This window comes from Balaenoptera acutorostrata, chromosome 2 (assembly GCF_949987535.1).
Source record: "Balaenoptera acutorostrata chromosome 2, mBalAcu1.1, whole genome shotgun sequence".
Lineage (NCBI taxonomy): Eukaryota > Metazoa > Chordata > Mammalia > Artiodactyla > Balaenopteridae > Balaenoptera > Balaenoptera acutorostrata.
The window spans coordinates 99,188,391-99,210,849 of record NC_080065.1 but is presented as its reverse complement, the minus strand read 5'-3'; the positions used below and the strand labels follow the sequence as shown (position 1 = coordinate 99,210,849).

At 34.7% G+C, this 22,459-nt stretch overlaps 1 protein-coding gene across 7 annotated transcripts in view; it reads right to left on the bottom strand.

The window, feature by feature from the left end:
- Positions 1 to 22,459, bottom strand: part of COMMD10 (COMM domain containing 10) — a 174,930-nt gene that overhangs the window by 121,964 nt on the left and 30,507 nt on the right. For 5 of the 7 annotated variants that reach the window (XM_057540906.1, XM_057540905.1, XM_057540909.1 and 2 more), the window contains one exon: positions 22,035 to 22,145. In XM_057540906.1, the coding sequence (XP_057396889.1) occupies positions 22,035 to 22,145 (111 nt within the window). Of the gene's footprint in view, positions 1 to 7,464; positions 7,662 to 20,704; positions 20,823 to 22,034; positions 22,146 to 22,459 lie in introns of those variants that run through there. The other 2 variants (XM_057540912.1, XM_057540908.1) reach the window with 2 other exon arrangements.

Below are 22,459 nucleotides of genomic sequence, written 5' to 3'. Positions count from 1 at the left end.
AAAGAAATAGCAATGAATTATTCTACTTCCAGGAATGGGAGCCTAAGACCAACTCTCCCACTAAGGATTAACTAGCAAAACTTACCAAGAAAAAATTAAAAGCAAAAACTTAAAAACATTTTCTTGAAGGCACTGGATAGCTAACAACAAAGTAATGACTTACAGTTGAGGCTCAGGAGCAGCCCAGAAGTGAACTCTCTTTTGGAGCTACTTCTCCCCTCCTCCTTAACAAAAGTAGATATTCAAATAGCCAATAAAAGGGGAAAAAAGGAAAGCCATCTTATTAGGAAATTTAAGAAAATAAATATTGAAACCACAACAAAATACCACTGGACACTCACCAAAATAGCTGAAACTAAAAAGATTCATTACTAAGTTCTGATAACAATGCAGAACAAATACAACTTTTATACACTGTTGGTGTGAGTGTAAACTGTACAACTACTTCAAAATTAAACATACATATACTTTAGAAGACTGTAAAAATACCTTCAATTCTCCACCCTTTACTATAGAGATTACCTCTGAAATGTGACTCTGTAGCGTCTCTCATCCATAATTAGAATCTATTTTCCTACTCCTTGGATTTGGTCTGTACGTATGACTTACTCTGGCCAACAGAATGTGTTGAAAACAACCGTGTGCCAGTTCGGCACCTAGGCCTCAAGAAGCCTTGTGTCTTGCGTTTCATGCTCCCTCTGAACCAAGTGAACGAGCCCAGGTTAACTTGCCAAATGATGGAAGACGTGAAGCCCAGCTACCTGAGTCGCCACGGTGACTAAAGCCATCCTAAACTAGTGTGGCCCCAGCAAACTGCTGACACACGAGCAAGCCCAGCTGAGACCAGCCAAGCCCAGCCAGAAAACTACCTTGCCCACACACAGACCCACGATCAATAATAAATGGTTACTGTTTTAAACCATTGAGTTTTGGAGGGGTTCGTTCTACAGCAACAGCTAACTGATGACATCAGAAGTGAGGTACTGCCACAATTTTAAAAATAAAATATGTAATATTGGTTTTGGAACCAAACAGTGGCCTAAGGCTTGAAAAATGGTGAGCAAACTCTTAGCAAAAGCTGGAAAAGGGTAAGAAAATGTTCACTGGACGCTGAAAAAATGGGAATTTGTGCACGTAGTAACAAAATATGTGGCAAAATTGTGTTCTCTATAATACTCAGAAGATGAAAAAGTTACTTAATAAACATTTAGATTTGTCTGAGATTTCCAGGCAAATGTTAAGGCAGCTGGTTGTTCCCAGCTGTGCACGACTAAGGTAACAGGGCAACAAAGAGATGAGCTAAAGAAAAAAGTGATCAGTTTACAAGCAAAATTTAGAAGGAATAAAGAGGGGCCAGGACTTGTTGGGTTGGAAAACACAACTGCTTCTCATCTCCAGTCTCTCAGCTGGCAAAACATTCTCCAAATGTATAGTCTGGGACTGTAGACCAAATCAAGATATAAAACCCCCTCATTAATGTCTCTAAAAGAATAATGAAGGGGCCTACAAGACCCCCTCAGCTAAATAAAAGGCCTTCTATGGTCTTAAAGGAGTTGTCTCACAGAAGTCTGACACACCCAAAATAAGTCTAGAAAAAGAAGTGTGTCTCAAAAACAGTTATAAGTTTGACTTTTCGCATATAATAACACCCAGCAATTCTACTCCCAGGCAGATACCCAACAGAAATGGATGATCATATGTAACAAGAGGCATGTACCAGAATGTCCACAGCAGTAATACTCATAATAGCTAAAAACTGGAAACAACCCAAATGCCTATCAACATTGTAATGAATATGAATATAAATTTTTAAAAACTGTACTGAATAAAATGTGTTCTTTCATATAATAATATGCTATACAGCAATGAAAATAAACTATATCTATATGCAACAAAAATGAATAGCAAAAACATAATTTTGAAGCAAGCAACACAAGAAAATAATATAATTCCTTTTAAATAAGGTCAAAAATAAAACAGTTAAAACTAAACTGTGGTGTTTAGAGATGTATGATTAAGGGGTAAAAATATAAAAACAAAAAGAAAATATTATCATAGAAGGTAGACTACATGAGAGGGAAAAGAAGGGGAAACTATTTAGAAGAGGCCAAGGAGAGTTCTGGCAAGCTGGCAATATTTTATATCTTGATCTGTGTGGTAGTTACACAGATGTCAGCTTTGTGATTAACTGGACATTTGTGCTTTATGCACTTTTCTGTACATACATAATTTAACATGTATAAAAGATGTGCATCAGTGAGACCAAAGGACTGTGGCAGCCAAAGAACTAGGAACATGTCCAGGTTCAAAAGCACTTTAGACAGAACTATTTTGTTTAAATGATATGCTCTGCTGAGATTTTATTCAATTCATGTAATCAGAGCAACACTGATTTATTCTGTCAGCCTGTTTAAGACTAAAGGGGAAAAGAGGATTCCCTGTATTTGCTTAATGATTCAATAAAATCTAGCAGGTACTATATTATGAGATGATCTGTCACCGTCTCTCATCAGGAGCACCATTCACTTTCAATAATAGTTTTGTTTTTTGTTTTTATTTTAATTTTTTTTATTTTTGGCTGCATTGGGTCTTCATTGCTGTGCGCAGGCTTTCTCTAGTTGCGTCGAGCGGGGGCTACTCTTCATTGCGGTGGCTTCTCATTGCGGAGCATGGCCTCTGTGCACACAGGCTTCAGTAGTTGTGGCATGCGGGCTCAGTAGTTGTGGCTTGCGGGCTCTAGAGCACAGGCTCAGTAGTTGTGGCACACGGGCTTAGTTGCTCCACGGCATGTGGGATCTTCCCGGACCAGGGCTCGAACCCGTGTCCCCTGCATTCGCAGGCGAATTCTTAACCACTGCGCCACCAGGGAAGTCCCTCAATAATAGTTTTGTAAGATGTGTGCTCAATAGCAATTCAAAAAGTCCTGATACAGTATTATTCCTCCATCATTTATCTACTTCTTCAGAAGTTCCTTGTGAAATTTTACTGTGATGAGAAACGTTTGAGTAGAATTGCCTCCTAGCCCCATTACAGCTGAAAGCTAAGTCCTAGACTTTTTCTGCCAGGGAAAGACCAGAGATGAGAGAAGCCACAAGAGATGAGAGAACCTTCCCTCAAGGCTTCAGTATGTATCGCATTGACGATCAGCTTGACTTAGGTGAGAAGAGACATGTATAACACAAAATAATAATATGCTACACTTAGAACCTTCTCTTAAAGAAAAAGGCACCACTGTAAAAAAAAAAATGCTGAAAAATCATACATCATAACTTGTATTTGTCCAGTTCATATTCTACTGCTACACCATTTCTGAAATCTGTAACACAAAGTATAAAAGAGGGTTACAGATTGATTCAGTTAAGAAAATACTTTTCTTTAAAAATCTAAACTCATTAAACAAGAAAAAAAAATCAGCTTGAATCACTAGCTAATAATTTAATTAAATTTAATTTTTAATTTTTAAATTATATTAAAGAATGTACCAGTTGGCTGATGTCAGTATTGGATATACTATAAGACTGTTATAAATAAAACCTTAGATTTTCCCATAAATCTATAATTGTGAAATGGGCTACAGGTTTGGTAGCATTATATTTTGAAAGAGCATTACAAATCAGACAAAATGCAATTTTAAAATACAAGCTAAAATGTTGAGATCTGTGGTAGATTTAATTATCCAAATATAGACACAATATCTTTTATCCCACGGGCCCCTCTTTCAATATGACCTTAACACTTCTCTCATAGAGAAGTGTGGTCAATATCCCTCCCCCCTGAAGCTTGCAGACCTTTGTGATTGCTTCAACCAATAGAGGACAACAGAAATTATGCTATGTGACTTATGAGCCTAGGTCATAAAAATGTCATGCACTTCTGCCTTAGGATGCTCTTGGATTTAGCTGCCATTGGCAATGGAATCAGGTTAAAGCCTAAAGGGCACTGAGGACAGTGTTAGTGGAAGCCTAAAAGGACCAGAAGCGGTTGTTGGTAAGGGTTTAAAAGTACTGAAGTGTGATTGGAAGCTGCAAGAAAGGGGTTCCTTGTTTTATTTTGGAGGGAAGTTTAGAAATACTGTTGTTGGTAGAAAAATTGAAAATGGGAAATGTTCCTAATGAACTCAATGACTAAAAGTGCCACTGGGTTTCTTCTCATTGCATATAGGAAAGAGATGAGCTAAAGAATGAACTATTAGCTCCAAAAGAGCAAGGACTCGCTGGGTTAAATAAAAGTGTGTGAAGTTACAAGGACCTCCAGATGACAAAATGATTCTCAAATAATGAAATGGCTTTCAGGTAAAGATCAAATCCAGAGTAGGGCTGTAACATGCTGTGCTAAGACTTCAGAAAGAGCTAAGACAAAGCCTCATAGAAATGTTCAGATTGACAAAAGGTCTTATAAGGTATATTAGTATTTGTATTGCTATATAACTAATTACCACAAACTGAGTGGCTTAAAACAACATCAAATTATTAGTTTATAGTTCTGTAGGTCAGCAGTTCAGACAGGCTTGGCTGGCCTCTCACAAGGGTATAATCAGATGTAAGTCAGGCAGGGCTCTTATCTGGAGGCTCTGGGGAAGAATCTGTTTCCACACTCATTCAGGTTGGTGGCAGAATCTAGTTCTTGCAGCTAATGGTCCGTGTTCCCTGTTTCCTTGCTGTCAACCAGAAAACACTCTCTTCTCCTAGGGGTTGCCCTCATTCTTTCTCACCAATGTCTCCATCTTCAAACCAGCAACATGCAGAGTCCTTTGTACACTTCAGATCTTTCTGATTTCTCTTCTGCTACCAGCCAAAGAAAACTTTCTGCTTCTAAAGTGAAGAGCTGATTGGGCCAAGCCCACCCAGAAAAATCTCCATATCTTAAACCAACTGACTTGGGACTTTAATTAAATCTGTAAAAGATAATTATCTATTTAAACAAAAATAGTATAGTGTAAGGTTTATAACATATTTAAGAAAAATATGTGATAATAAAAGCAAAAAGCCAGGGGTTGGGAGGAATGAATGTATACTACTGTAAAGTTCTTATCAGTGCCTGGAACTTGACGCTAAAGGAAAAACACGTGCCCCCATTCACGTTTTAATGCATATTTTAATGGTTAATATTTTTGCAGAACATTATTGAGAAATTGAAATTCATAACATTTTAAGTTTAAGTATTTTATTTATATCAACAACAGAATGTTTTAAGTTTACTTTCCTGGTTTTATGGAAGCAAACTTATCAGTAATATTTTTAAAATCTACTTCTTTGTTTATGTTACTATCAATTGAGGGAAATGCCATGTTAAATAATTTCTCTTGACCAAGTGACAATCATAAGTAATTTTAAATTAACTTCAGTTTACTGAAACTTCTTTCACAGGACACCACTGTAACTGGTATTGTTTAAAAAAAAAATTCTCAAGGTCACTAACACATTTGGGTAAAACTGCACTAAGCAAATTTCAAAACAGTTTTAGAAGATCCAAACATCATGCTGACTTCATAGTATAATTACTGATACTGCATGCTGCTAAAACTATTTCAGATGAAATTCTTACAGGACTTAAATAATCTAACTTTTTTAGAACCAAGTCAGTGGCTGTTTTTTGTAAATAGAAGTATTCAGAAAATAACTTTTCTCTGGTTAAAACTACAAAATTTGAAGACATTTCATTTAATTTTTCATATCTTCATAATAATGTGAGATTAGGATGCCCATAATCTCTCTAATTTCTATTTTATATAAATTTCCCAATAATAATTTATACTCTCATCTGGTGATCTGTATATTTCAAACTTCTTTTCATTTTTATTTTAAAATTGAGCAGGTATATTCATAACTCTTGTTAAAGTTCTGCATTCATCAAACATTCAAAGTTATATTCTCCCACTTGTTGTAAGCAAAGGGACAGGCTTTTTATTAAGTATGCAGCTTTATTTTTAATCAGATTGTTTTATTGTAGAGCATTATTACCCTTTTTCACTTGGTTCAAACAGCTAGGAAAAGAAGGTCACTAGCATCAAAGAACAAAATTCAGTAAGGTCTTTTAATAGACCTAATCTTCCCTTAAACATTTTCTTCCTAAATTTATCCTAAAGATATTAGAGAGACCAAAAAAAAAAAAAAAAAAGAAAGAAAGAAGGAATTATCTTCTTTATGCCTTCTACTTTCACAACTAGTTCTACTTCTGGCAAAACTTAATAATGGCCTTATAAAGAGTTAGGCATTTCAATTTTCCTGCTCTAAACTGGAAAGACCTCTTTAAGTAATGAAGATATCAATGTACTGTACTGTAACAGACACTTTTACATTTCCTACCATATTTAATTCTCAGAAAAACCCTGGAAGGTTGCTATTATTGTCCAAACTTTCAGATCAGAATTTGAGCCTCAATCAGGTAAGTAACCTGCTCGAGATTCTTCAGCTATTTCCCAAGAGGTAAACAGTGTGATTCCAAAGCTTGTGTTGCTTTTACTACATACCAATGCCACCTTCAAAGTCCTTTACATTATTCTCTATTATCTGTCAAATGTAATACAGAGCTATTTTTTAGCTGAATGGTAGAAATAACTAGGAACCAGAGAAATGCTCTGTCCTAGGACACACACCTATTTAATAAGGTGTGTATTTAGTAACAAAGTCTAAACCTTCTCTACAACAATATTAACATGGGAGAGGTGAGGGGGGAAGAAATCATGAATAAAAATCTTCAACCAGACGTTTTGAAATATAAGAAAGTAAAATCACAGTTGTTTGCAATTTTTTTGCTCCGCAATTTATTAGGATAATTGATTTTTATAATTCTTATACTAATGTATGTGATATATTTTAGCGACCTAAAATGAAAAATTAATAGGTGATTAATGCTGCAAATATAAATAAAGGCAAACCCCTACTGTACAAAGCAGTATAAGTAGAGCGTACAAGAATGGAAGCCACGGGAGACAGTCATGTCTGAATCTAAATCCAATTAAAATAACATGGCTGGTACCAACAGAATCCAGCTCAATACAATTTGAAGGAAAATAGGGAATCATATTAGAATTCTTCAAATTGGCATTAACTAGGTCAATATACTCACATTCCTTCCTGTCAAATTTAAAAGTTAGGAACCATCATCTATACTATCTTATCCCCTCCTTTTTTCACTAGGACACACAGAATATTTGTTTACCTACAAGATTTTTACAAGAATATACTTCCCTGACAAATACAGAATACCAGTGAGTTTATATTTAAGAACCTTTTCTCTCTCCTAACAGGCTCTAATCCTATAAATCAGTAACAGATTGGTAATAGGCAGGAGGCTTTCTTAATGAACACACTAGTACTTTTAAATTCTAAGACAAGAGAACTTGAAGATTCTGAAGGCATAAATTAGTAAAACATAAGAGGGACCAAAGCACAAACAAGTCATCAGTTAATACAAGTGACATATTTAATTCATGTGAATTTAACTGTGAGTCAGTTAAATTCAACTATATATATGGACTTCAACTATACACTCTGCAAACAGAGATAGAATACTAATTAAATAATGAAAGCAATGAGGCCCACCATTCCCTGAATGAGTGTAGCTCCTGGAGTCAGTGTGAGTGTGAGACGGAAAATGTGAATCTTCTGTTTCCTCAGTCGATGTGTGCTGAGGCCTCGCGTACGAAGGTGATTCTAGGGCTAAAATACATACATGCACTGTAAATCTAAATGTTCAACTAAAGAAACAGCAAACTGTTCCAACAAACTTCTGAAGAAAAATAATACGGCTGAAATTGACTTAATAAGAAATGCTATGATGGGATCCAATGTGTTACTTTCCTAAGTGATTTCCTCTCCCTCCCAAGAATAGTCTTGTCTCTATGAGATCATCACCTTCTGCACTGACATTAGAGACCCTAAAACCCATCTCTCCATAAGATTCCTTATACGTAAAAGAAAAAAAAAGAGGACATCACTCTTTTTAATATTAATGTGCAAAAAGAAAAATAAGAAGTTTTATGGGAGAGCCTGGCAGAAATGAGAATTAGGGAAAACTATGTGGGCTAATAAAGGCAGTCTTTGTAGATTTGGGCCAATTTGCAATATGAATCGCTTAATGTAAGTTAATGAATTATAAACTGATAGAATTTTTTAATGTAACTTAATGAATTATAAACTATCTGATAGAATTTTTACATCAGAGTTTCAAAAATTACCTAAAACTATTTGTAAACCAAACTTCCCCAAAAAGAATATTGGAAGCGAAAAGCACCCTCAAGTAAACAGGTCAAGTTTGCCCTCTGTCAATATATACAATTGACTGGTAGACACATTATGGTCAGGAAATGTTTACACTTTTATGCAAGTGGCTATGGTTAAGCTGCTAAGTACAAATTTCAAGCTCCAAATTCAACATCCCACCAGCAATTAAACAACAGGAGAGAGAGAATTAGGTATAAAAAAAAGATAAAATATTTTACAATTTCTACTTCTTCCCACTTCTGAGGGAAATCATGTTTCCTAAGCCTAACTCACATCCCGGCGCTGACAAAAAAAAATGATCATGTTTGTACTTTACAACGTGGTTAACCAACAAGGCAGCCTGAGGTTGGGTGACTGGCCGGGCCCTCCAGTTCCCCCAGACACTGCTTGGCTGCCCCAAGGGCAGAACAGAGCAATCAATATTCAGCTAACCTGTTACCTACTTGCACTTCAGCTGAGCAGCTATCATCTAGAAAAATCCAGTACAGACTCTATTTTACTACCAGAAACTCCGTGATTCTCTAGTACTATGAGAACTTCATCACCCAGACAGCCCGGCCAGAAAAGAATAGGAAAACTCTCAATGCAATCGTCTATCAAGGTCATTCTCTCACTCCTCACACTTGGCAAACGGAAATAAATCACCTACCCTCCGGAGAGTTTCATGACTATCAAAACAAAATGTTTAAGAGCAAGATAAAACCATATAGACTATGAGAATAGGCACTAGCCATGGACCTCACTAAAGACAGAGGGCAAAGTAATGACTGCGGAAGCATAGTGGTTACTTTATTAAATTGTACATTATTTTCAGTCCTTCTGGGCAAATAAAAAAGTGACTTATTGTTTATTAATTTCAAGGGTCCAATGAGATGAAGTATAAAAGCACATAGGATACCTGGCATATATTAAATGGTCAATAAATGTTATCTATTATCATTACCTTCTTAATTGTTTAAATGTGGCAGTATCAGGCATAGTGGTTACTTTCGGTGCACTGCAGCTATCGAGACACTCAGCTTTAATGAGCTCCATCCACCTAGGCTGACTAGAATTCAGAAAAATACAAAGTGGCAGCACTTAGGAAAGAGACAATGAGGTATCTCAGCCACCTGCATATTTCATATAATATTATGAAGAAATTAGATGTCCCCTCAGCCTCCAAATAGGTCCTAATCCATATGAACTGACCCAAGGCAACTTGTGGGTTCACTTCTTAAATAAACAAAATTTTCTTATGAGAAATGTTTACCTTTTTTTAGGAATTACCATTAATTAGATCGCATTTTAAACTGTATTTTTAAACTTGTTTTTATTTTTAAACTTGTTCTTGTCCTATATAATATCCCCTCATCTCCAAAGATCTCTACGCTTTAGAAGCAGACAGCTGAAATACATAGAATTAGGTAGTACTTAATTCATAAATAACATGTGTACCATCAAAGAGAAGTATAAATACACTTATATGGCAGCAGTGTTATTATTAGTCATTACCATGCCAACCTAAAATACCTGAGGAGGTGACTATAATTTAACCTATAAACGAATACACAATACCCACTCTCAAAGCTAAGAAATCTATAAATTATATCTAAATATAAATTTATATATAAATCTATAAATTACTTATCTGTCTACAGCAAAATGCTTGATAAATTTAAATTGTTCAAGCTACTTTAGGTATATGCTTACAATGTTCATATTTTCTTGTACTTAGGAGTCAAAAGAAGTCAATATATATAAAAATCAGTTGAAAAGTAGAGAAAATACCCAAAATAAAATGAGGATGAAAATCTGAGCATCATTTACATGAGGCAGAAGAACTTTTGATTTCTCATTTTAAAACAAGACTATCGTAAAACTAGCAACAGATTTTTGGTAGACTATTTCTTCTATTATTATACATTAACAATTAAATAATATCCTTCTCCTCCTCTCTTAACTAAAAAGGATGATTGCAATATGCCTGCCTCATTGGAGTGTTTTGAGACTCAATATTTGTAGATTTTTGAGCCTCGTGGCTAAAAGAGTACATACAAAGTATTATAATCAAGAATAGCGATATAAAAACAAAGATGGTTTAAGATACTAGAAAATTACATTTATAAGTGGCACAATGCCATACTACCCCTGTGGACTTGTTCTTTCAGAGTACATACTCTACGAAAGGTCACTGTGGGTGAAAAAAAAATCCCACAGGGAGTTCAAGTAGCCTACAATGCAATACTAGTAATTAAGGAAGTGGTATTCTTCCTCTATATTCATTTGGGAATCATTTCTACTAATTAAGAGAAAAGGAACAGTGATTTGTTAAAAATGATGGTTACAGAAGATTCAATCTGAATTCCAACAGCCTGGTTACAAAGGAGAATATTGTAACACTGAACAATTTTTTTAATAAGGGCAAACTACTATATAAGCCATCAAGTCAGTACTCAACTATCTTCCAAAATAATATACTCCTAAAAATATTTTCCAGAATAAACTATGTTCCTAACACAATGTTGAACTATAGCACTGAAAATTCAAATTCAATTAACATTAAGTGCCTACTGTGTGAGAGTCATTCTATCGATAACAGGCACTGCACAGATATTTAATTCTATCAATAATCCTAGAAGACAGGTATTACTAGCCACATTTTCAAATTGGGAAATTTGCTGCAGAAAGATTCAGATTCTTGCCCACAGTCTAAGAATCTAAACTCAAGTCATCTCACTTTTACACTTTAAATCCAGTGTACTCCCTTTATTCTGTCAGACTAGGGTCTCATCTGGCTATGCCAATAATCAACTGACAAACCATTCAACCTCACTGGGCCTGAGTTTTCTCAGTAAACTTAGAGGGCTGAAATATTCCCTAAGTTGGTCTCCTTCATCCTCCTTCTCTCTCTCTCTCTCTCTCTCTCTCATTCTCTCTGTCTTTAAAATGTACTATTTTAATCCTTTTAAAGTATACAATTCAGCGGCTTCCAATACATTCACAATGTTGTGCATTAATTTCAGAACGTTTTCATCACCCCAGAAAGAAACCAATAACCTTTAAGCTGTCAGTCCCCATTCTTTCCTTCCCCCAGGTCCTGACAACTGCTAATCTGCTTGTTGGTTCTATGGATTTGCCTAACCTGGATATTTTATATAAATGAGACCATACAATATGTGACCTTTTGTGTCTGGTTCCTTTTACTAAGAAAAATATTTTTGAGGTTCATATACATTGTAGCATGTATCAGGACTTCATTTCTGTTTATGGCTCAATAATATTCCATTGTATGTGTATACTACTATTTGTTTATCCATTCATCCATTGATGGGCATTTGAGTTGTTTCCACCTTTTGGCTCCTGTTATGTACTGCTATAAACATGCATGCAGATGTACACATTTGAGTCCTTGTTCTCACTTCTTCTGGGTATATATCTAGGAGTGAAACTGCTGAGTCATTCAATAGTTCTATGTTTGAATTTCTGTGGAACTGACAAACTATTTCCTATAGTGGCTGAACCACTTTACATTTCCACCAGCGATATATGAGGGTCCTAATTTCTCCACATCCTCACGAACACTTGTTATTCTACTTTTTTTTGTTTTTAATTATAGCCATCCTAATGGGTGTGAAGTGGTATCTCACTCTTGTTTTGATTTGCATTTCCCTAGTGATTAATGATGTTGAGTGTCTTTTCATGTGCATGTTGGCCATTTTTATATCTTCTTTGGAGAAATGTCTATGCAAGTCCATTACCCATTTTTTATTTGAGTTGTTTGCCTTTTTGTTGTTGAGTTGTAGGAGTTCTTTACATATTCTAGACAGAAATTCCTTATCAGGAATTTGCAAACATTTTCTCTCATTCTTTAGGCTACCTTTTCTTTTTCTTCATAATGTCCTTTGATGCACAAGTTTTTAATTCTGATGAAGTCCAATCTATCTATTTTGTCATTCGTGCTTTTGATATTATATCTAAGAATCCACTGCCATATCCATCTAAGATCTCTTTTTGCTGGAAAATTCCATCAGCCTTTGCTCAATCCATAAATAACGTTGTATATGAATAATAATTCCATTTGTTTTACTGCTGATAATTATAAAAGGGTTATATTTGGAGTTACTATTATATTACCCTTACCAAGGAAGTGGCAGTATTTTAACTTTGGATAAAATGGCCCTTTAAAGATGGATAGGTTGGAACTCCTTGAGATAAAATGGAGTAACGCTGAAAGAAACTGCATTTTTGCTTGATTATAAAAAGAAAGGAAGAAGGGGAAAGAGAGGGAAGAAGAGAGGAAGGGAGGGAGAAGATTCAAATAAAAAATTCCCAAGCGGCCCTGGAACTAATGTGTCTGAGGTTCCTCTGTACCACAAACAACTCAAGGGAGCCTGCGGCTAGGGTTCCAGTTCTATAGCCAGATTCTCACTCTCCATCACGCCACCCGCAACATACACCATATCCTCACTTTCCAACTGATCTGATTTAGAATCTATGGTCCATCACTAAAATCACTCCCTTGTACACAAGGCCAATCCTTTTGTCCCTTTCTCCCTTCACCTGATACACCTGGCAAAGATGAAACGCTGATTAAACCCAATTATCTACCTACTTCACAGTTGCATCAGAGCAACTAAAAAGGATGAAGGAAAATGTACACCATTTCAACAGTTCTCATTTCAAATTCATGGTCACAAATCTCAAATGGGCAATAAGCACTGGTCAGTAACAGTGAAACAGCCTAAAATAACTAGTTTGTTCATTTTCCCAATATCCAAAATAACTGTTTCATACTTCCTCCCCTGTTCCCAAACCTTCTAGACCTACCCACTCTCTCAACTAATGACTGCATTCAGAAACAGAAGCAATCAGACACAGCTTCCTCTTCTACCACCAAAACTACCTACCCAATCCATTCTCTTTCTTTTTTGCTGTTACAACAAATAATGTGTTCCCACTCTCATCAAAGTCCAACCCTTTCATTTGTGCTCTGGCCCTCTTATCTTCTCACTTTCTCATGGAACTTATATCCCTCTCTGTCCTGCAGCATCAATTTCTCCCCACTGGATGTGGAATCGGCATACAAACCTCCTCTAATATCTCCAGTCACTGAATCCACATTCCCCTACACTGACTATTCCGTTTCTGTTTCTTGAAGGAGTTACGTATGTGGTTGCTTTCATTTTTTGCCTCGTTTTCTTTCCTCAATTTACTCCAATCAGGATTCTTTTGCCTCTCAATTGTAATTGAGACTACAATTACCAAGGTTATCAGAGAAGTCCATCTAACCAAATCCAACAGTCATATATATGTCTGTTCTTCTCTTTCCTGACCTCTCAACAGTATTCAATACCGCCCTCCGTCTTGAAACACCTCCTTCTCCTGCCCCACAAAGTGATCACCAGTGACCTCCATGACACTAAATTCATTTTTTTTTTTAAACTGCTATATAGTGATTATAAGTTCAGGCTATTGTGGCAGGTGGACCTGGGTTCAAATCTTGCCCATATTACTTTCTAATATCCAATTTAGGGAAAGATACTTATCCACTGAGACTAGTCTTCTTAATCTACAAGCTAGGGAAAATACTAGTACTTAATTCACAGCTGTGAGGGTTAAATTAGTATCTTTTTTTTTTCTCTCTTTTACCTCTTACAGCATGTAACATTATTCACCCCCCAAGAAATGCTCTCTTGCTTTGGTCGCTGGCTGCTCCTTTCCCAATCACTGTGATAAGCTCCTGTAGCTCTACTTGCCTTTTAAATTTGGGATTTCATCAGGTTCTATACTTCCTCCCTAAGTGACTAACCTCTTCCATCTCATAACTGAAATGATAATCAAAACCTTGATGATTTCCAAGTCTCAATTTCTAGTCTATAATCCACTCCCCACCTCACCGACTGCCATCCAAACAATCTCTACCTGGATATCTCAGCTACCTCATACTCAACATGCTCAGAAGATAAGCCCCTATCCTTTTTCATGTGTTCTTTCCTCCACCTGAAACTCCCCTGCCTGTTGCAGTCTCCAACTCCTTGCTGTCAGTTTCCACAGTTCCATGTATTTCCTCTTTTGTAACAGTCATAAACTTAAATATATTTACCGGCTTAATGTATGTATTCCCTTTTAGGCCATTAAGCTCCATGATGGAAAATAAAACCCGTCTGTGTCACAAATACCTTGCCTAGTACCTCATGCATGGTAAAGGTTTAATAAATGTTTCTTGAATTGAATTTGAGCTATTTTAAAAGCTTATTTAATTTATTGAACTTTAATTTATTGAATTTTATTTGTTCAGATGTCTAATTCATTGTTAACACTTTTATTTCAAAATACATAAGCCACTCACTTACATTGCTATCATTTCTAATCCATAAAAATACATTAAACAAAATTTAAAGGTACTTTTAAACATATTCTATTATGTTTGAGGAATTCTACAATTATCAATTGCCTCCAGATTTCAAAAAAGTAAAGAAGTTCAGAAGCTAGGAAAGAAAAGTTAGGGTGATATTGTTTGCCTACTTGGAAATTTCACAAAATTTTTGAAAAGAATTTTAGTAAAAAGATGATTTTTTAAATTATGAAATACATGAATGGAGTATTTTTTAAAAAGATTTTCTCCTGGGGCTTCCCTGGTGGCGCAGTGGTAAGAATCTGCCTGCCAATGCAGGGGACACGGGTTCGAGCCCTGGTCTGGGAAGATCCCACATGCCGCGGAGCAACTAAGCCCGTGAGCCACAACTACTGAGCCTGCGCGTCTGGAGCCTGTGCTCCGCAACGGGAGAGGCCGCGACAGTGAGAGGCCCGCGCACCGCGATGAAGAGTGGCCCCCGCTTGCCGCAACTAGAGAAAGCCCTCGCACAGAAACGAAGACCCAACACAGCTGAAAATAAATAAATTAATTAAAAAAAAAAAAAAAGATTTTCTCCTCCAAGTCGTTTTTATCATTTTCTCCACATGAATACTAACTTCCATCACACTGTGTATTAATATTTTGTTTTTACTCATCAAAGATACACAGTGTCTAAAACAATATTTTTGCTAGCTTAAAAGTCTTATTATGGATAAATGCAGACTTTCCATTAGGCAACCTAAAGTACAGAAAAAGACTTACTCTTCACATGCATACAAGGGGGTTCATTTTGTGATACCAAGGAGCTATACACATATGATTTGAACACTTCAATATACTTGAATACCTAAGATCTTTCAGAAAGTCATACTGATCACAAAACTAAAAAAAAAAAAACACACTAAATTGAGGAAAGACAGTTTTGTATTGCTCTCATTTAGAAAACATGACACCTTAAAGGATACTATCATTGAGAAACTGATCACAATGAAAAAGGATACAAAACAAAATTAAGAATCAGAAAACTAGAGCCACAAAGCCTTAGGATTACTTAAATAAATAAATTTGATTGCAAAGAACCAGGCTTTTTTTTCAAAGTATATGGGCAATTGTCTACCAAATAAGGGCTGTTTCTATTTACTCTAACTGCTAGAATATTTTATGAGATTGCTTCTACATGTTCTATAATAAAACACATACAACAAAAGCTTCTTTAATGTGTATACTAATGGAATAAAGAAATTATAAATGAGAGGGCTCTATAATCTTACAAAAATACCAGGGCTTTTCACTGGTCTCCTAAAATTATCCAAAATAATTAACTAGTTATCAAAGAACCTACTTTTGAGATAGTAATGTTACACTTTTCTCCAGAAGCTCATATCCTTTGAATGCCACCTCTGAGTGTGTGTGTTCCTAAAACGATTATGAAAAGCCCATTATCAAACTATAGTAAGGACCTTTTTTTTGGTTTACACCCTTTCACCCAGTAATTACACTCCTGAAGAATAACCATAAATTCCAAGGATGTTTTATTCATTCATTCATTTGTTCATTCATCATCCAATAAGTGTTTACTGAACACCTACCATGTATTTATACACAAAGATGTTTATCACAATATAATAGGAAAATACTGGAAGCAAACTCATTATGTGACAACAGAGGAACTTGTAGGAAATTGTAGTAAGTCATAGCCAAAATGTGATGCAGTCAGTCATTTAAAATATATTAGTGATGAGTCTGAATATGGAAAAGATCTGTTACAGAGTTAAATGAAAAAAGCAGAATATAAAATCAGAAGACTTTCAAAAGAAAGTAGCTATTGAACGAACACTGAAATAAAAGAGACTGCACAGTGGTGGTAAATCTGTGAGTTTTTCTTTCCATATCTATAAAATTTTCAAAATAAACGTATACAACTTAGGTAATAAAAAAAGAACCAGAAACATCTTTTTTAAAAGACAAGCAATATTCATCAATCATTTCATTTCAAAAGTAAAAACCACTGACCTGTCTTAAAATTCTTCTAAACCCTGAATAAAATTATCCCAAATGACACAAATAAAAGTATCTTGACACAGACCTGCTCATTAGACAAAGCTAATTTTATAAATTTCTGATCAAAATCAGTGAGTAAAAAAGCCCAAGACTTTATAGAATGTCTTTTCAGATCATAAGATAGTATACTGTAGAAAATGAATAATTGCTATTTATCAAAAAAGAAAAAAAAAGTTCTGACTGATGAATGAGACTATCTTCTCATACCACATCTAGTACTGAACAGTAATAACAAAAGTTCAATTCCTTTTCTTAAACCAAATGCAAACATCACTGTTTTTTAAAAAATCACTTATAACAGAGGTATAGGAAAAAAATGACTGGAAGGTCATATAACAAAACATAACAATGCTGTGGGTACTAGAATTACACTTGATTTTAATTAGCTTTTTTTCCCTATATTTTCCAAAATGTCCATTATAAATATATGCACAAATATTGTAACACAGAAAAATAAATTAAATTATCAAGAGAATATGCTGAAATATATTCACTATATAGATTAGATTAATAAAAATACAACATTTGTAAAATTTAGACCTGTTCATCAAAGCAGCTCAGAAAAATTTGAAGGTCCTTCCGAATCAGTCAATACAAACATTACCTTTAAGAAGATCAAAATACTTTAAATTTCTAATACAAAGAGTTCATGATTTGAACAGCATATGTGTGTTTTTCTCTTACTGAAAAACCTGTCATATATACAGCTAAGGATGTGTTTTTAATGATACACCCTATTTCTTTGTTCACGACACATCAACATCAATGATGTCATATAGCCCTTACAATAAGGTCTGTTAATAAATGCAGTGTCTATTGAACTGAGACAACATCAAAACATACAACTTTACTTACCACATAGAAGAATATATTAGCATCTTTCATTGACTTTAGTGTAAAATTGTTTCAATTTAATCAAAGAAAAAGAAAAGGAAATTTAGAATCCACGTAATTTTAGTTTTATGAAGAACAATAATAAAACAATCATTGCATTTTAGAAAAGCTTTCAACACCTTGAAACATATACACATATTACAGGATAACTGCTAAGTTATTAAATAAGCAAAATGATACAGTATCCTAGCAATAAATATAGCATAGGTCTCTGAAATAAAATTGCCTGACTTCAAATCCTAGCTCTGTTTATTAGTTAGGAATAACCTAGGAAAATAAACTAACCACTACATGTTTCCATTTCTCCATCTATCTATAAAATACAGATAATAATAAGAATTCATACCTGGAAGAGATGTTTTAAATATCAAAGGAGGTAATACCATATCTACATAGAGTAAGCAATTAAAAAAAGGCTTTTTTCCCCTTTTCTCAATCTAAATAGAATTTGTCATACATTTTGAAAATAAGAATGAAGACCTCTAATTTTAAAAATTGGTATTAAAAGTCCTAAGTTCACTCAAGACCATAATTACCCTTCTGCAACCTGAGCACAATCCAATGGAACACTTAGATAAATGTTTAGAAAGTTCTCTTGTCAAGGTGACTTTATCCCAGTTGTTTCAAAAGAAGAAGAAAAAAAGAATGAAACACAAGGATCCTTTCTTAAAGGATGAACAAAAAGAATTTAGAATCACTGCATTTACAAAATATGATTGTCTTGAACAGCAAATTTACTTTGGAAAATGCAAGATTAGTAGTAAAATTCAAATATTTTAGTGTTTTTAGGATATTCAGTTAAAGTGTTGATGCCATTCAAAATTACCAAATCTGTTACATATAAAATTGCTATTCTCTATAAATAAAGAAATTTCAACTGTCTATGACTAGTCTTGGAACCAGTTATGCTCTAACCTAACACAGCCATTCAACTATCTTTGGGATTACTGTATTCTCTTTTCTCATAGAGAAGTTAATACAGGTGGCAGAATGTAACAAAAAAAATCAACAGTGTAGAAAGCTTTTTAATAAATTTCATTTTGGCAAATGATCATATACAAATTAGCAAATATTGAAATCAGGATGATTTTATTTATTTGTTCTGTACATATCTGATTAATAGGCACTAATTTTGTTGATGGAAACAAGAGAACTCTATTGTTATATACAGATTAGAAATGTAAACACTTAGCATTTCCCACAACTACTGACTTCACAAATTATTTTGAATGTTATTTCAAATAACACTATGAGTGCCAGAGGTTAGGTAAGCAAAGAGCTCTACTGCCCCCTAATGAAGTAAAACAAAAAAAACAAAAAAGCCAAAAAACTCAGAAAACTTGTTTTGAGGTATGTGTGGAACAGGAAGATAATCTTACTTTGCTAAATGCAGTAGACAAACAGTAAGAAAATTAACTGAAAACAACTAGAATATCTATCAAAATACTACAGGAAAAGCTAGAATCAACCAGTTTTCATGATAAAATTAGTAGCAAAACAGGAAAGCCTCGAGACAGAAATGTTCTAACAGAAAGGAGGCCAGTACAACAATGTTATCTAAAGTGACAGCAATTAAAACTTCACTGCAGGCTACACTTTTCATGTGTATGTTGGAAGGGAATGAGAAGAAAGAGATTCTTAGAAACCATGCTTTTCAGCGAATTACTGTAAGTTTTCAGTTCAGCAGCTCAAAAGTATTGTAAATACTATCAAAATATTCTCTTACAATTTGCACTGACTCTAATCCTCTCAGAATTATTTTAATATATATGTACTTTCAGGATAACTACACTGTAAAACATACATTTGAAAGAATTTTACCCGTTTCCTGTTTTAAACAAATGTCAATTTCTTAAGCATGACAACTTTGTACTTTGATACTCTGCATCATAAACTAATCAGCGATAACTTTTAATCTTCCTTTTAATAAAATTTCTCCCTTCCTTTAACAAATTTGGTTTTTAAAACATGTTCCATACTCATGTTCCTTTCACCTAATATTCTAACCTGTCTAGAATTCCCGAATTCTCATTTCAGAACAGAGCAAATGTTTGGGGGAAGAGTAGTGTGTGGTCCTTAATAAAAGAAGTTATGTAAAAATTAACATCAAGGAATCAGATATAACAAGAGTACAAAGAATAGAATACCAGATCATAAAAACATGGAGAAAAAGTAAAGCTTCCCAGCAGCAGTTCACTGAGGGGAACAGAGGTATGGTAGATAACTGTTCCTTTATAGCTAGGGCACACGTCACTTGGAGAGGGCATGTTTCTAACCAGGTTGACCGTGGTTGTACATTCCATTATGTCTGCTGCTTACAATATATAAGAAATAGGGACCAAATCCACAAAATGCCACAGGGGAGATAGGCAACACAGAGAAAGAGGGTCACTTAAGTCTGCATACGAAATGAAAATATCCTTTACATTTGTGTGCTGCTGCGCCTCTTCCCAAGTGTCTGTTAATGAAAACGGTTCTCTAGCTCTGCAAGTCATAAGGGTAACCAAATGTTCATCTAAAATTTTAAAATAGCAACAGACAGAAAAATACAAATGTACTCAAGCCTATATCTCAAATGAGTTGGATCTCACATCTGTATAGATTTCCTGAATAATATGAATTAAAAACATGACTCTTTTACTTGAAGCATTACTCATTCATTCCTACTGCCTAAAGATATAACTGACACAGAGACATGTTTTGAAGACATAATAAAGAAGTTGGGAGGACTCAAGCATCCATCCCAAAGTTACACACTGCCAAAGTCATGATGCTTAAAGTATATCAAATATAGAGTCAAAATTGTATCCTTCCAAGCCATAAATTCCATTTAGCTACTCAGACTTAACATATGATAGTCACGAGAAATAAAGCAGTGAACGTATACCTGGAGAACGCATATATGTATGTGTGTATACAGGTGTGTGTTTTCCCTCATGGAATAGCCCCAGTCCACACCACTGAGTTCCAGGTTATTATCCTAAACCTAAGGGAATGTCTTCCCTAGTTCATCGGGAGAAAAAAAAATAAAGGACTTTCCAGGCTATCCTTTCCCTCCCCTATTCTCAGAAGCATACATATGAAAAATATGATCAAAAATTAAAGGGAGAGAGAATGAAAGAAAAGGGAAAAGGTTAATTTCATCAAGAAATAAAGTTAGTGGCAGCTTTGGTTTAAAACAAAGAGATTTACTTATTCATTAGCCCAAGAAAACTTTTATTGATGATGATGAAGATGGCAGCAGCCAGCATTTATAGAGCATCATGTACTTTACATACACTGAGTATCTGATCTTCATAAAAGCCCTGTGAGACAGATAATATTAGTCCTGTTTTACAGATGAAGAAACTGACACTCATAAAGATTAAGTAACTTGCCCAAGGTTAGACCGCTACTAAATTGCAGAGCATATATAATATACCAGTCAATTCGACACTTAACCATTAAGTTTATGTTCTTTTCTGTTGAAAATGTGTGAAATGAAATGATTCTTTGCAAACACTGTAATAAATTAATAAATTATATATGTTAAGATCCAATTCAATTGCCTAAAATTCTGTAGACATGTAACCTGAGCTAGGCACTGATGCCAGTTCTTATGGAAGACAGAAATGTACAAGACATAATAAACAGTGAAAGTGCTAACAAAGAAGTAATAATATACACATCCTTCAATGCCCATTATAAATAATAACATTTCTTCCATTCTTCTCTGATCACATACAGCCACAGTCATCTCTTCTTCTTCAGATCTTCCTACCTCATTCTCACCTCTATTTCATTTGTCTTAAAATGAGACAGTCTCATTTATTTAAGGAAAAAAAGTCACTCCCCCTTCTCTCTCTCTCTTAAAGATACTCAATTGTAGTAAAAAATATGTAAAAATAGCATTCAATGACAACTGAAATACACATTTCTCAATATGCTGTAGTAAAAACTATTCCATAGCAACTCTTTGACCTTTGAAAACATGTTCTAGTTTTCTTACATTAATACTAAAGAAGAAATCACCATGCAGTTTAAAACTAATCCAAAATTCTATTTTGTAATAGCTGAGATTTAAACACACACACAGACATACTATACATACACAAACAGAACTCAGGTCACCTTCATATTTCAGGCATTGGCTGGACAAGATTATTCCCTTTGCCATATGTATGCAGCTTAAAACACAAAACACCCAGAAACATCCACAATTATCTAAAACATTAAAATCATAATTTTATATGACTACTACCAATTTTTTCCACTGCAGAATTTAAAAGAAGACATTATAACATATTCTTGCAAGAAAAGTACCTTGTAAGACAACCTGTTTTTTCAAATAAATAACAAAGTGATATGTAAATCTGACATCAAAACTTGTCACAAAGACCTGTCATTTTGTTAATCTTTCTTTAATTTTAATTAAATTATGTTTAAATCTTCAATTCAGAGAACAAAGACCTTGCTAACAATAAAGTACAAGACCTAGTAAACAAAATACATCCTTTCAATGGGATACCCTTTCTTACCTTCGAATCCTCATTGCTCACTCCTAGCTGTAACACAGCTTGAGGAGATTTTAGTTTTGCTTGGGCAGAGTGAGCCATCTGAAGGTTAAGCTGCCATCCAACCGTCTCCAGCTACAAAAGACAAGCACAGATTGGAATCAGATGGTACAGAAGGAAGAAAAGAGTCAACTTTAAGCAAATCTCCAATCAGCAGGAATGAACATGGAGAGCCTGGACTTTGTGGAAAGTCAGTTTCAGGGCTCCTTTAACCTGCACACTCTGTACACTATCCCTTTGGGCTCATTAGATTGGCCACGTGCCACGCCTGTCAAATTCAACAGTAAAACTGGTCTTTAAATACACTCTGTTCTAAAAATAAAAGTTCTGAGACTAAGCAATGAACTACACTAAAGGAGTCAATGGTTTTTAAATAGTAAATTACTATT